This window comes from Chaetura pelagica, unplaced genomic scaffold, assembly GCF_000747805.2.
Source record: "Chaetura pelagica isolate M959 unplaced genomic scaffold, ChaPel_1.0 scaffold11, whole genome shotgun sequence".
NCBI classification, from domain to species: domain Eukaryota; kingdom Metazoa; phylum Chordata; class Aves; order Apodiformes; family Apodidae; genus Chaetura; species Chaetura pelagica.
This window is the reverse complement of record NW_009952694.1, coordinates 2,613,001-2,627,910: the sequence shown is the minus strand read 5'-3', so window position 1 is coordinate 2,627,910 and position 14,910 is coordinate 2,613,001. Positions and strand designations below refer to the sequence as shown.

At 38.1% G+C, this 14,910-nt stretch overlaps 1 protein-coding gene across 1 annotated transcript in view; it reads left to right on the top strand.

The window, feature by feature from the left end:
* RALGAPA1 (Ral GTPase activating protein, alpha subunit 1 (catalytic)) overlaps window positions 1–13,577 on the top strand; it is a 140,507-nt gene extending 126,930 nt beyond the window's left edge. The window contains exons 40-42 of the mRNA XM_009993938.1: window positions 4,575–4,699; window positions 5,348–5,378; window positions 13,375–13,577. Of these exons, the coding sequence (XP_009992240.1) occupies window positions 4,575–4,699; window positions 5,348–5,355 (133 nt within the window). The 3' untranslated portion in view covers window positions 5,356–5,378; window positions 13,375–13,577. The remainder of the gene's footprint in view (window positions 1–4,574; window positions 4,700–5,347; window positions 5,379–13,374) is intronic.
* The last annotated feature ends 1,333 nt before the right edge of the window (window positions 13,578–14,910 follow it).

Below are 14,910 nucleotides of genomic sequence, written 5' to 3'. Positions count from 1 at the left end.
CGCTCTTCCTTGACTGCAAAACACTTGATAGATTTATTGTCATGCATTTTATGCAGTTCTAAAGCTTAGAGGCAGACTCTGAGAGAAGGGTGAGTAAGAAGAATGGAAAGAAAACATGTGGTCAGAATGACACAATAGATCTATGGAAATTACTTTGAGGAGATTCATTCAACAGAAGAACTGGAATCATAGAGATGGTAGAAGAGGCTGAACATTGGGAAGTACAGAATTTTGTAGAGATTGTGTGATTAAAGTTGCAGGAAAGGAAAAATAAAGACTGAACAGCTGGAGACATGGGAAAATGTAGCAAGCAGATTACCTCACCAAATTCAAGGATGACAAAGCCATGGATAAATAAATTAAGGGAATTGTTTTGGATATAAAAGAAAAATATTAGGATTGTGGATGAAGATGCAAGGAGAGCTGTCTTATTGTGGCATATATATATACTTAGCATAGACTCCAGTCTCATTATCTTGAGATGAAGTACAGCATAAGTCAGATGGTTTTTGTCTCCAGAAGTAAAAAAGCCAAATATCAAACTCAAGACAACAAATCAAGGCAGATACAAAATTCAGGGAAATGTGCAACAACAGTAGACAGCACAAATAGTTGTGTGACTTACACAGCAAGGGACCAAAGTCTTCCAAGCAGTTTTCTTTGTTTCTTTTTAGATAAACATTGTAACAAAGAGGAGAGTTTGAGGTGGGTTTTGCAAACACTTGTGGAGACCTGGTGCTAGGCATAAGAAGCCAAATGGAAGAAGGTACAAAAGTACCTATTTAAAAATGTGAGTGAGAGTGACTGTCTGTGTTGACTGCCTGGTTGCAAGAGTAGTTTTGATAAAATGGATCAAATGGTTATGGACCATAAAGTTACAAAAAGTAGCTTGCATTTGTGCTAGGGAGTGGCAGACCAATGGTGATGTGATACCTGAAGAGGTTGTCCATCTGAGCAGGATGTTCAGCAAGTGGGTTCTACAATGCTCTTTAGTAGACATGAGGAAGAATAAAATTCATTTGTGAGTCAAAGAAGATATGACAGTAACTGAGGTGTAAAGTAAGAGCCTAGAAAATTTATTCATGTAGATGTCTAGAGAAAGTTTTTAGCTCGTGTAATGCAAAAAGCATCTTCAAGGTGTAGATGTATTCTGCCATAGGAATCTAAAAAGAGCTTCAGTTTAAAAAGTGATACAATCAACAGTGATGGGAGAAGTATTAGGTGAAGACATGAGATGTTGTTTTTCAGACAGATTAAGCATAAGTTAGTGATCTGAAAGTCAGGGTTTCATTGCTTGTTCCCAAATGCAAAGCCATCTGTCTAAAAAACTGCCTGTTTACAGTAACAGTTGAAAATTGAAATAATTGTAGATGTAGAGAATAAGTAATGCAAGTGAAATTTTAGCTATAGGGACTACAACCCTCAGGTTGACCTATGAGGGTACGATTTCTGATATTTTTCTTGTATTGATTGTATTTTTCAGAACAGTATCTTCTGAAAAAGGATAATGAAGTAATGAGACTTTTTGTTACACTTTTCATGGATTATGTATCTGCAAGTTTTTAGCTGGCAGGTTTTAAAGTACTGGTATGTAAAGGCTAAGTGAATAGAAGATAGAATTATCCCAGTCTGAGCTAGGGCAGGAGTTCAGAGGAGAGCATGTCAGTTCTCAGTGCACAACACAGCATCTTTGGACTTGGCGTTTGCATCAGATTTTGTTTGGTTTTTAAGCAGGGTTCTGTTTTTAATAAGCTGTGGATGGTTTTGTGGATTGTTGGGACAAGTGGCAACTTGGCTAGCCATCAATAGCTTTTCTCTGGGCATACTAGGTATGCATTTGAATCAGACTTCTAGAACAGATATAAGCATGTCCTCTCCACTGTGTAATGAAAACAGCATTATCCTCAGCATCTGTGTCGAGACTTCTTTATTTGGTTAGTAGGTAGGTACCTAGATTAGAGAATGGGAATGTCTTTGTCACATTCAAAGCAGCAACTTTCCATCATTTATACCTTATTTGTATATAAGCTTTGGATATAATAGGATAAACTAAAAGGTTTCCTTTAGAGACCTCTGAAAGTAGAGCATTTTAAAAGCATGTAGGTGTCTCCACCCTACTTTTTCATGAAACATTTTACCTATTCAAGCAGACTTTTAAAAACAGCTTGTTTTGATAGCAGCCTGTTCTCCTGTGGGCCTTCAGCCTTTGCTTCCTGGCAGCACCTTTGGTGCGAAAAGAGAGTGATCAATTGGGAGACTATCAGTGCCAGCATGCATAGAGTGATAAGTTAACACACCACTGGGAATTTCTAGGGCCCACCAAGATACTTCACTTCTAATGTGCTAACAAGCTCATTTTTCTACCTCTTGCCTCTTCAGTTATTTTTTTTTCTCAGAAGAGCTTAGAAGTTGAGTGCATCAGGCATAATGAAAAGCTCTGTAGGAGGGAGAAGCAATAACCCCATTTTTCCCTTTTCAGCCAAATAGAAAATTAGTTTCTGGTAATACACAAAGGCCAGTATTTTTTGTGCAAGGGGCACTGCTGTGAATCAAAGGACTCTATTAAACTGCAGAAAATTCAGCAGCTGTGAATCTCCCCCAATGAAAAAAGTGCTTTTCAACAAGTTGTGAGATACGTAGTATTATTTAGACTTCAACCATCAGTTTCATCCTCTTCCCCTTATACATAAAAACCTCTTAAAAACTGGTCTATATTACTGTGCTCTCTTAAGGCTCAATACTGTGTTTATCCCTCAACCCAAGAACTGTTACAATGGCCAATTTTTGGATTTTCTTTTGTCCCAGTGCTTTTATTATAGCTTCTCCTGCCTGAGACTTCTGCTGAGGATCAGCTCTTTCAGGATCCAGAAAGAATTTGGAACACAGTTTTTGGAGGGAAAAGTGCTTCCCAGTTTCACTATGTAACCACATAGTGGTCTAAGGAAGTACAATGAAGACCAGTTTATTCACTAGAAGTTTTTTTCAGGTAATATATTCTCTGAACATTTTTTTATGTTTTGATACACTGCAAAATCTCCGGTAAATATTGTACAGAAAATAGCAATAAAAAGGTTTCATAGGAAAAGTTCTGTAATTGTGGAACTATAGGTTTAAAATCCAAGATGAAGGGTATTGTTTCCAGCTGTAATTTGGGGCTGAGAATTTTATTGCTTAGTGTAACTGAAAATAGTATCATTATTTATTTAAAATGTTAGCAGTTGTTATTAAAAATACTCGTTATTGGTAATGCAGTTTTTATGTTTGGATTGCTAAAAAAAAAAAAAAAGTGTGCAAAGAGAATATTATTCCCATTTCACACGTGGAGAAACTGAGTCAGAAAGGTAGCTTCCTCACTGCCCCTGTCCTCCCCAAAAAGAGCAGCAGGCCTAAAATCAGACCCCATAGCCTTCAAGAAACTGCTCCTGGGTGCATTCTTCCACAGCATGCTAATTTGTTTGGGTTTGTTTAGGAAAATAAAATAGAACTATGTAAGGAGAAAGTTTTCTCACTATCTACAAATATAATATGAAAAAGAAAAGTGCACATAAGCATAAATGCCAGTAAAAATTTCTGATAATTTTATAGTTCTATAAGATAACTGAGGAAGATCTTCCTCATTCAACACATTGAGTCCAGCTAGAGGACTTCAGAAGTTGTGAGAGAAAAGGTTAACTGATTTCTCAGTTCAGGAACTATACGACATGAAGTCAGCATGGTAGTTTTTCTTGATAATTGTATGTTGCTGCCTGCTGCTCTACATTTTGACAGCCATTTCCATAGTTGCTTTCATGAACAGCAGAAATATTCTTTCTCTTTCTCGCTCTCTCTGTGCTAACAGCACAATCAGGCCTGCTGAAACAAGAATCCTGGAGAGGGTACTTCAGAAGCAACAACACTTCAAGATACCAGTCTCTTGTCAATAATATCAGAGAGGGAGAACACAGGAAAAAGGAGGAAGTACAGTATTTTGCTGTCAGTGCCCTGCCGACACCCTGTTAGCCAGTGTTGAAGGGTCCTGTGGATTCTTTGCAAATATTCTGGCTTGTTTTAACAGCATAATTTATGAGTTATTTTTCCCAATACTTACATTTCACTATATATTTATCTTAACTCCGCATGTGTGTGTGTATTCAGGGATTACAGAAGCAGTTTCTTATGGAAAAGTGCAAAATTGTTTATTTGATTAATGCTAAGGTTAATTTTCATGCTATACCTTCTATAAATTTTTTAACATTTTTATATTTCTTTGTAACCAGAGTGCAGCCAAATCAGTTACTTAAAATACAGTGTTTAGGTTGCTGTTGTTGGGGAAAAAAAACCCAGGATGTTTTGCATCAGATATGAAAGAAAGATAGTTGAACAATAAGGTTTACATTATTCATGTTTTATCTTACAGTTAATATTACTTCAGTGCATCAGATAGTATCATAGTTATGTAAAGAATTTAAAATAAGCGTGTACAGTCACTGAAATACATGGTATGTACTTCACCAAAATAAGTGAATTACAAGGCACTGATATTTACCAGTCACGGTACATTATATAAATTGATCCTTAATTCTTGGCTAAACCAGTTATGAGGAGAGAGCTCGGTATCTGCAAACAATTGTTCAACACCATCTAGAGCCTACAACTTTTGAGGATTTTGCTGCTCAGGTTTTCTGTCCAGCACCGTACCATCATTTGCCCTCAGAGACAGGTAAGAAGTACAACGAAGAACTGGTTTTATATAATCCTCTTTGAAATGCAGTATCCTTACTTATAAAAGCTAAAAATTCAGACTTTTGCACGTTGTTGAGAGTTACCATTAATTTCAAGGACTAACTGTACATATTTGAGAACCTGGCCGAAGTTGCTTTTAAATCTTTGTTCTGTTGCCTGGCATCATGAGCCATAGCCTGGCATTAAGATTTGGCTAGCTACTTTAATATAGCAACCAAACCCTGTATTTTTACAGTGAATTTTATTGCGTCCCCCTGTACGAGGTCTCCATGGAAGCACTGGTACTTCCTCATCTAAACTAGTTCAGGTAGACCCATTCTTCAATCTAAGTACACCTTCCCGATATTAAAGTTTTAAGGCTCACTACGTTTTTCAAATGTAAAGTTTTAACTTGGAAATCTGAGAGCCTTACAATCGTCAAATTTTTTCCAGGTTATTAGCTGCAAAGTTGGTTTTAAGGTCATTCTTGCTTTCCAGTAGAACATCTGTTTTATAAGAGGATTCTGCATTTTCAGTTACTAATGAGAAAATCGGTTTAAAAAAATGAGTAACTCAAGGCCTTCCTGTTCTGAAATTTCTTGAACTCCTTATGATTATTTCATTATTTTATTTCCCCTCTTTTTAGATCATTAAATATCAGTTCTGTATATCTGAAGGTAAGACAAAGTGTCCAAAAAACCCCTTTGTTCCTCTTACTTTTACTAGAGCACTAAGCTTGTAACCAAATTGTATGCAAACTTTCCTTGTTGCCCTTGTTCACACTAAAAAGAATTTCACATTGATTGAGAAATGACCACTACATCTTCTTAAAGTTTTAGTCTTTTACTAACCTCAGGTCTGCATGAAGCACTAACACTGGTTCTGGGATTAAGGTAACTAATGATAGAGACAGTTGTTGAATGAGTAACACTTTATTGTGTTGACCGTTGTTTCTCAGCATGAACAAGTAGTACTGGATGGCAGTGGTGTGTTTTGTACCCTGTACTGTCTTTCATTGATGTTGTAAGACATTCTGCAGTGATAACATAGGAGAGAAGGAGAAGAAGAATGTGTAACACTTGAAATTCCTTGTTGAGAAATCTTTATTTATTGATGAACAAACCAAAATACTTCTGTGGAAAAGCTGTAAATCTAAAGAAAACAAATTTTGTAAGAATAAATTAATTTGGCAAGTTGTTACCTCAAAATTTGTTTCTCAGTTGAAGAAATATGCAGGAATAAATTCTAAAGTTACAGAAAATTTGTGATTGATAGGACTAGAAAGAATGACTGATAGATGTTAAAACATTGGAAATCCTTCACCTGAAAGTATAAACCATAAGTAGAAATGAGGTGCAGATTCAAAGTATAATAAGTGGTGTAATTATGCTAGTACAAATAGTCCAGACCAAAGGGAAACAAACTTAAAAGTCATTTTAAACTCATTAAATCAGTGTAAAAACATAGCAGCATAACTTAATGTATGAAAACACTTGAATAGGAAGAACCTGTAACTAGAAGCATTAAAAACAATAACCAGGGATACCAGTCTATGCCACATTTCCTGCCTCTTAAGTATTCAACATCAGACACTTTTGAATGGCTAGTGTATATTCTCTGTTCTAGTGCATTGTATTTGTTCTGCCTATTCACTTTTGGAAATCTAATTTTAGTCTAAATCGTTCTGCCCTCTTCCACTAGTTAATTCTTTCTAGGTGAAGCAAAGCTGTTTCTCTGTACTAGTTTGGTGCACTGGAGAACGCTGCTCTACAGTGGCAATTCCTGTATTCCTGTAAAAATTGTCTTAGTCATACTTGCTATTCTCTAAAATGATCTGAAAAAAAATATTTTTATAAACTTGATTTCAGACTTAACCTTTCTATCAAGTGTAATCATTTCATGCAGGAGTCTCATCAATTATGATGTATTTTACATCTGCATATATGTACATTTACATACCTCAAAATGTGATGTCCTGTCCCAAGGGTCACATTTTTCTGCACGTTGGACTGCACAGTGGAACTGACCAACACATCAGCATCAGGAGCAGCCAGGAGCTTCCTAGGATGGACATACAGCATAGTATGACCAGCCTCAGAGTCAGACAACCTGTCCCCAGACCCACCTGGCTCTGAGCTTTCATTTTGGCACAGGGATGCTCTGGCAGTCCTGCTCACAGCCTGGGGGATGACCCCTCTTCTGTCCGGGGCTCCCGGGGCTCTGAAACTCAGGACTGAGTGCCTGGAGAAGCTCACACTAGAGTGTACAAATTCTGAAGCGTGAGGCGGGTATAAATCAACACTACATCTGTCTGCCAAAAAGCTGACCTGGCTTGGGGTTAGCCTGGAAACCCCTGTTTTCCAGTTCTAGCAAAGGCAGACCTGTGCACAAGGTGGCTACAGATGACCCAGGATGGACCCTGATCCCAGGGAAGAGTCCACCAGATTGACTAATAAGAACCTACATATCTCTACGATTCCAGGGTCCCTACAACAGGCAGGTTTTTTGCAAGATAGGTGAAGAGCTCTGAATTGTGCCAGGATTACACATAGGAGTGGCCTGGGAATCCATATATGCCCATCACCCAAAGTTTGTTTCAGACCAAACCTTGTGGGCTCCCTGCCAGATGTTTCCATGTCATGTGAAGATTTCTGACCAGCCTCTAAAACTACATTGCAATTTTTTTTTTTAAATAGAAAATAACTCATTTATGTCCATTTTTTTTTAAAATGAAAAATAACCAACCAGAAGAGACTAGGAAATACTTCCACATTTCAGATATTACAAATTGGATCATTTAATTGGATCATAATCTCCAATATTACAATTTCTGAATATTTTTAATTTTCATAAAATATTATATACAATTTCTTCTTCTAAAAAAGATATATAGAAACTGTGAAGCTACTGTACCAGGTTGTTGTTGTGGTGATCTGTTGGCTGGTTTCAACATACCAGTTTTTTCATTTGGGCTATGATAATAGAGCAAATAGAGAACATTCTATTCAGTAACAGGCTCTGTTTCCTCAGACTGACATATTTTATCAAAGGCTCAGCCCTCAGCAAAAGTCATTTCCTTACAGTGGTTGCTCTTCAATACAGTGTGATTGTAGCTGCTGCTGTTTTGTGTAGATACTTAGTTTGGCCTGTGAAAATAACCTGACAAGCCCAGCCTTCCCATGTTTAGGAACCTGACTAGTGTAGTAGATGTGTACATGTAAAAAAATTAAGATTTACCTGCACTTAATCACAGGATGTAATTCAGTTGCCTCTGTATTTTTCTTTGTGCTCACTCTGTTAAATATAGTACCTGCACATATATTTAAACAGAGTAACTCCTGCTATACAGCTATTGAGTAAACCACATTTCTGTGACACCAGAATAGGCTGAGAGAACTGTCAATGGTCAGCTCAATTATATTGAAGGGCTTATTGACCCCAAGATGCTGAGCTTTAGATTGTATTGATGTCTTGGGTTTGGGTTTTCTCTATCTTCTTTTTTTCCTTCCTTCATATTAAAAATAGTACCTCAGTATAATAAACCTTATAAAGAATGGGCCTCTCTGCCTCAGTCATGCTATTTTCCTTATGATAAAAGCATCAGGCTTTTTTCATCCCAACAATCATTCCTCTTATTTTCAAGTCTGTATTCAGAACAATTCTGCTGCCTCACTCCCAAAGTAGGTGGGGATTCTAGCAGACAGGCAGGGAAGCAGGGAATGCAGAGGTGTTATGCCTTTGCAGATCAGACTGGGGGTGCTTTTCCCAGTGTAAAAGGGTCTGAGCAGCACTTGTTGATGGCAGTGATTGGAAGTGAAGAAAAAACGATAGAAATGAGGCCTGTATGTCTGGCAAGGCTGGAAAGAATTTCACATTATCCCTTCTCCAGTCTAAACTCTGGAATTTGTTTGTTTTTTCATTCCAAATCTGAGCAAAACCTCAAAACTGACTGAAATTTACAAAAAAAAAATTAAAAAATATCATATTAGAACAACTGAAGCTGAAACTTCATCCACAGAACTATTGTCTATAAGTCAACCACCTGGATGACAGTAAGTTGAGGATGCTCAGCACTTTGAGGCAGTAAATTCAGTGTGGACTGCTAGAGAGCCAAACAGATCCATTTTCTACGTTTAATGAAGTGGGTCCACTGAGGGGGGCGGGGGGAGAAGTATGATTGTCCATTAAAAAGCATCCTGTGCATGCACACAAGGGGACAAAATTAATTTTTTGTCCTGATGTTTTCTAGTTTTTGAATGTTTGACTTGACATATTTTTTGTCTTGTGACAACACTTGTGTAATCCCTTACACTTTTATTTTAGGGCATAGGGCAAAGGAGGGATTCTGTAATACTGATTAACAGCCACATGATCTTGCTTTGCAGCTGCTTTTGCAGTCTTTCTGCATCCACTTCTTGCTTTCTTCCCTCATTTCCCCAGATTAGTGAGAGACTTAATTCCTTGACTCTAGCAAGGCTCTGCTGGGCAAGACAGAGAACTTGGCTGGGTTTGGACTGAAATTTGTAAGAGTGGCAAAGGGCCCAAGCTGTACAAAAATGATTGCCCTTTTCCCTGGAGGTCAGGCAGGGAGGCTGAAGTATCCTTAAAGACCACTGAAATTTACCAACATGCAGAAATGGTATTTTCCTCTGTGGTCATTCTCAGAGGTGGCACTCAGGGAAATGTTAATCCAGACAATGAGGTGTGATAAAGCTAGACATACCAAGAGTAATCTTACCAGGCAGCACCCTGGCAGGCTCTGCTCAGTGAATTTTTCACCTCTTTGAAAGTCAGAACTGATGAGCGAGATGAATTGGGACAACCTGTGTGTTACGGTAACTCTGGATTCCTCCACCTCACTTACCTCACCTTGCTTCTAACTCAGTTTCTGTGTAGTTAGGACTCTGCTTACATTTCAATAGTTAGTTCTGAGTCAAATAACCAACATACTGCTATTAGAAGATCCTAAAATTTTCAAATGGAGCATGAAAATGTCACATTTCAACTTTGTGGATCCACCTCTTTGTTCAGAAGCAATTGAAGTGCCTTTACATTATGGCCCCAAAATATCATAGCTCATCGGCTATGATATTTCTCACTTGTCAAGCCTAAGAGATGAAAAATCTGGATCACTTCCTGACTTTTTCAACCTCTTAAAAATCCTAACATGTCTATTTTGTTTATTCTATAGAACTTTCTGGTTCTAGATCAATTGTCAATAAACCACTGAAATTTACCAACATGCAGAAATGGTATTTTCCTCTGTGGTCATTCTCAGAGGTGGCACTCAGGGAAATGTTAATCCAGACAATGAGGTGTGATAAAGCTAGACATACCAAGAGTAATCTTACCAGGCAGCACCCTGGCAGGCTCTGCTCAGTGAATTTTTCACCTCTTTGAAAGTCAGAACTGATGAGCGAGATGAATTGGGACAACCTGTGTGTTACGGTAACTCTGGATTCCTCCACCTCACTTACCTCACCTTGCTTCTAACTCAGTTTCTGTGTAGTTAGGACTCTGCTTACATTTCAATAGTTAGTTCTGAGTCAAATAACCAACATACTGCTATTAGAAGATCCTAAAATTTTCAAATGGAGCATGAAAATGTCGCATTTCAACTTTGTGGATCCACCTCTTTGTTCAGAAGCAATTGAAGTGCCTTTACATTATGGCCCCAAAATATCATAGCTCATCGGCTATGATATTTCTCACTTGTCAAGCCTAAGAGATGAAAAATCTGGATCACTTCCTGACTTTTTCAACCTCTTAAAAATCCTAACATGTCTATTTTGTTTATTCTATAGAACTTTCTGGTTCTAGATCAATTGTCAATAAAGCCCTCTTATTTAACCCTATTTTTTTTTTTTTTTTTTTTTTTGTAACTAAATATTTCATTTTGTAGAATGAATATTATCTTTAGATAATAAAATAATAGAATTGTGTAGAATATTATATTTAATAACATTTTACACTGAAGATTTTAAAACTGGAAAGGGAAACAAAACCTGCAAAATTTCTATGTACCACATTTAATATCCACATGTGTGTATGTGCGTATGTATGTACCTATAGATATATATGCTTATCTAAAATCCAAAGAAATTGAGTTACTAATCAGACTGTTGATTTCTGTCAGACTTTAATATATTTTAAGTGCCATTATTCTTCACTCTTCTGGTGTGGTATGTTCAGATGTGAAAATCACTTTACATGACTTCTGTTCTTCAATAGCTCTAAGTCAGTTTCTTAAAAAAATTGGGATTGCATGTGAATCTGTGCTTCTGACTTCAGGAATTAGAAACAAGATATGACTAGAATAACACCTTAATTGAAATAATAGTTTGGGGGATAGGATTTTCTTTATCCAACCCATGATAAAATTTCATACTAAGGTTTGACACTTCAACACAGACAAACTAGCTTAAATATGATATTTTTAATTCTTTATGTGATTTCGGGAGTCTCACTAGCTATAAATGTAGCATACTTAATAACAGGAAACAGCTGGAGAGCAGAAGCCATGTATTGAGTTGCCATTTGTTTTTCCTTCTCGATTGTGTGTACATGTGTGGGTATTTAACTGTTTTCACAGACCTGAAGCGTTTCAGACAATGTTTAGGATGTATCTTGGTTGCTATGAATAAGGTTGCTGGATCTGGATAATGTTATAGAATTCTTTTCTTTCTCTCTCCCTTCCTTTTTTTCTTGTAATGCTTAGTTGGTAAGTATGACACCGGATTTCAGAGCTGTTGCTTCATTGCACATAACTAACTCATCACTCTCTTTAACCTGTAGCATGAGCAGCAATTGCATAATGAAATTCGAAATTCCTTTTTCTGTGCTCATCTGTTAATACCCTTCAATCTCTGCAGTTTGTGTCTCATGTCTCACACCTGTTATCTTTTATCTTTTCTCCCCCCCCTTTCCTCACTTCTTTCCACTCCTCCTTCCTCATCACTTCTTCATTCTCAACAAAGAAAGAAATGCTGTGATATTTCTTCTCCTTCCAAAACCTCCACTAGAAAGCATTGGCCACATCAAGGTAAAGGGCAAAGGCTTGAAACGGAAGGTCTTTCACGCTAGCTGTGAATGGTATGCTGTGCAAAACAACAACGGTTCTTTTCTGTTCTCTATCTTCCACCAGTTGCAATGCTCTAATTCCTTGTAAAATTAGAACAAGATAGAATTTCAGAAAATGAGACTGCATGTTTCCCTGCCTGCCTTTTTCTGTAAGGCACCATGAGTCAGGCATTATCATGCTTTTGCAGATTGTTTGGCAATGAAGTACCTAGTTCATGAACAGAATTACTGACACCAGCTGGGGAACAAATAACCCCCCTTTCTTCTCCCTGTCACTTCAATGGGCTGTGTCAGTTTGAAAAAGATAGAAAGTACCATGGCCATCCCTCTGGAGCAGGCAGGGGATGGACCAGGCACAGAGGACAGCCAAAAATCACAGAGGTGGATGACAATATATTTTAAATGCACTCTTAAGACTTATTACCTGATGACCTCATTTGATTTTAGAAGAGTCTCTCAAAGTACATCCTGATCAGTTTTTAATAGTTTTTGCACCCCTTATTCATGAAACATATACTGAGGGAGAAGGATCTTCAGTTCTGATTATTTTTAAAAATTACTGGTAATAGCATCATGTGGAAGAAATAATGAGTCATATTCTGGCTTACTGAAATCAGCAGGGGTTTCCCCATTGAATTCTGCAGGACTAAGCGTCTGTCCATAATTTACCCGGGTCAGAAGCAATCAGTGGTAACTGTGGTAGCTGAGTTCAATCAGGCTCTCAGTCTCTGTAAATGGTGAATTAAAATACAGTTTAGTTTTGTGTATGTGAGTTCATAGTGTTAATTTTATATATCTAGGAAGGAGAACTTAATTTTGATTTTGTATTTTCTCCTTTTTCCCTTGTAACTCTATAGAAGAAGGTTTGGAAATGGGCTGTCTGTAAGGAAGAGCCTTGTCCTCTTGCACTGAGGACTCTGGGCCCACTTCGCCATAGCTGTGGGCACTGGGCTAATGAGCTACATTACTAACGAACTACATACCATTATCTCAAATTCATCTTGTTCCTTTTACAAAGAAATGTTAACATATAGTGCATCCAGTTAGTATGATCTGTTCAAGCTTCTGCCTTCTGGGCCCTGTAGGAATTTGTCTTTTGGAGCACCAGCTAAAGTTGGGATGGGAGAAGGTGTTTTGCTCTCCCAGTTGCCCCCCAATTCACTCCACCTCTTCAGCTGCATTCCTAGAGCTCCCTTCATGCACAACGAGCTGTTAACCTTCATGTTCTCATTAAACACTGGTTTCTTCAGGGTTGTGGTTTGAATAATGACTCCCCATCCCTGCAAGGGAACTGGAGGTGTTTGTTCTCCCAGTTAGCAGGAGAACATCGCCCACTTCAGTGCTGCCTCAGTTGCCAAGAGTGATGGGGTTCCTGTAGCTTAGTGGTTTCTGGCATTATCTTTTCTCTAGAGGTGGATTTGTGGCAGTCACTAGCTCCACATGCAATACCATCACCCACAGCTGGTAAAGGGCTAGGAGATGCTGTGGGAGTGACAGCAGCACTGAAATTCCTCTCTGCCCCCTGTGAATAGATTCCACACTGAGAGTGCAGAAGGTGGCATTGACCCATCTGGTTCTCGCTGTCCTCTGCAGGCTTCTGCCCAGAGACTCAGCAGGGAGAAACTCCAGCAGCAGCAACAGTACAGGTGGATGGAACAGACTTAGCCTCTCCAATGTCTCCTCGGACTAGCAAGAGCCGCATGTCTATGAAGCTGCGCCGCTCCTCTGGCTCGGCCAACAAGTCCTGAGCAGCCAGATGCCTGCAGCTTCCTGTGACCAGACCCCTCCCTAGCCGCTCACCGCTCACCCCAGGATCATGTCTCACGTCTGTGCCCAGCCCTGCGTCCCCTTTGCTGTATGTATATTTTAAACTGTGACACTGGAATTTTACTTTAGTATTTTAGCTCTTGGGGTTGTTGTTTTGTGGGGTTTTTTTCTCAGACTCCAGGCTGCCTTTTTTTTCTTTTTCCTTTTTGTTTTGTTTTGTTTTTTCTGTGCAGTTTGTCCTCTGCACCTTTTACCTTCCTGAATGATTACAGCATCTTAACAGTAGCCATTTTTAACTCTTGAGTCACATACAGAATTGGAAACTGCAGTTTGATTACACTGTATTTATTGTGCCCCATTGCAATTTTCTCTGTAACAATGGAAGAAATATTTACAATTTGAAAATGAATGTACACTTTTAAATTGAAGTTGCGTTTGTAAAGTCTTTGTCGGATATCACACTGTTAATGCACACAATGTGTACAGATTATTTATGTTAAAAATAAAGTAGGTTGACAGCCTTTCAAGCAGTGTAGAGTCCAAACAAAATAACTTGCTTGTAGCACCAACTCTTCCTTCACAAACAACATATAATTTTGTAACTGTGCAGGTGATGCCATAATCTATGCCAGAAAAAAAATCAGTCTGAAATTCTACTTACACATGGCTTCCGAATATTTTTATAACGTTTGCTTTTCCAAGTGGTATCAATACTAAATGCCATCAGGTCTTATGGTTTTTAGCCTTTTATCTCCGGGCTTCTGGGTCTAGATGTATATTCCTGTTTCTTACACTTAAATAAATAAATAAATAAATAAAAGGCACTTTCCTGATAGAAATTCATTGCTCTGATGATGTGTACTAGGGAAGAAAAGGGAACATACTCCAGGAGCCTGGCCTGAAATGCTGACAATTCCAACCCTCTGAGTGCAGATTAGTACACACGTTCCACCCACCTAGAGATGTTTTCCTAAAAAAGATGAAATGCTCACATTTTGAGTCTGGCAAACAACAAAATGCTGTTAACAAAATGTAGCATGACATCGGTCCTAACTGCATGTATAAATATATCGTATGGGCAACAATAAAAAGATAAATGATGTATTGTCATTCATGTAGTATCTACAAATTTGTAATGGTTGAAGAGAAGACATACTATTTAATAACACAATAAAATTATTCTTACCACCTTTTGTATATCAGTGATTCACCTCAGTGATTAGATTCTTACTCCTGATTTCTAGAAGAATAGCATATTACACACGGAGCAGCTAAGGGTGATACACAGCTTAGTTAGTGATACACAGCTGACTTAGTTTTCAGTTGTATTAAAAAGTACCCACAGGTTTTTAGGCACTCTTT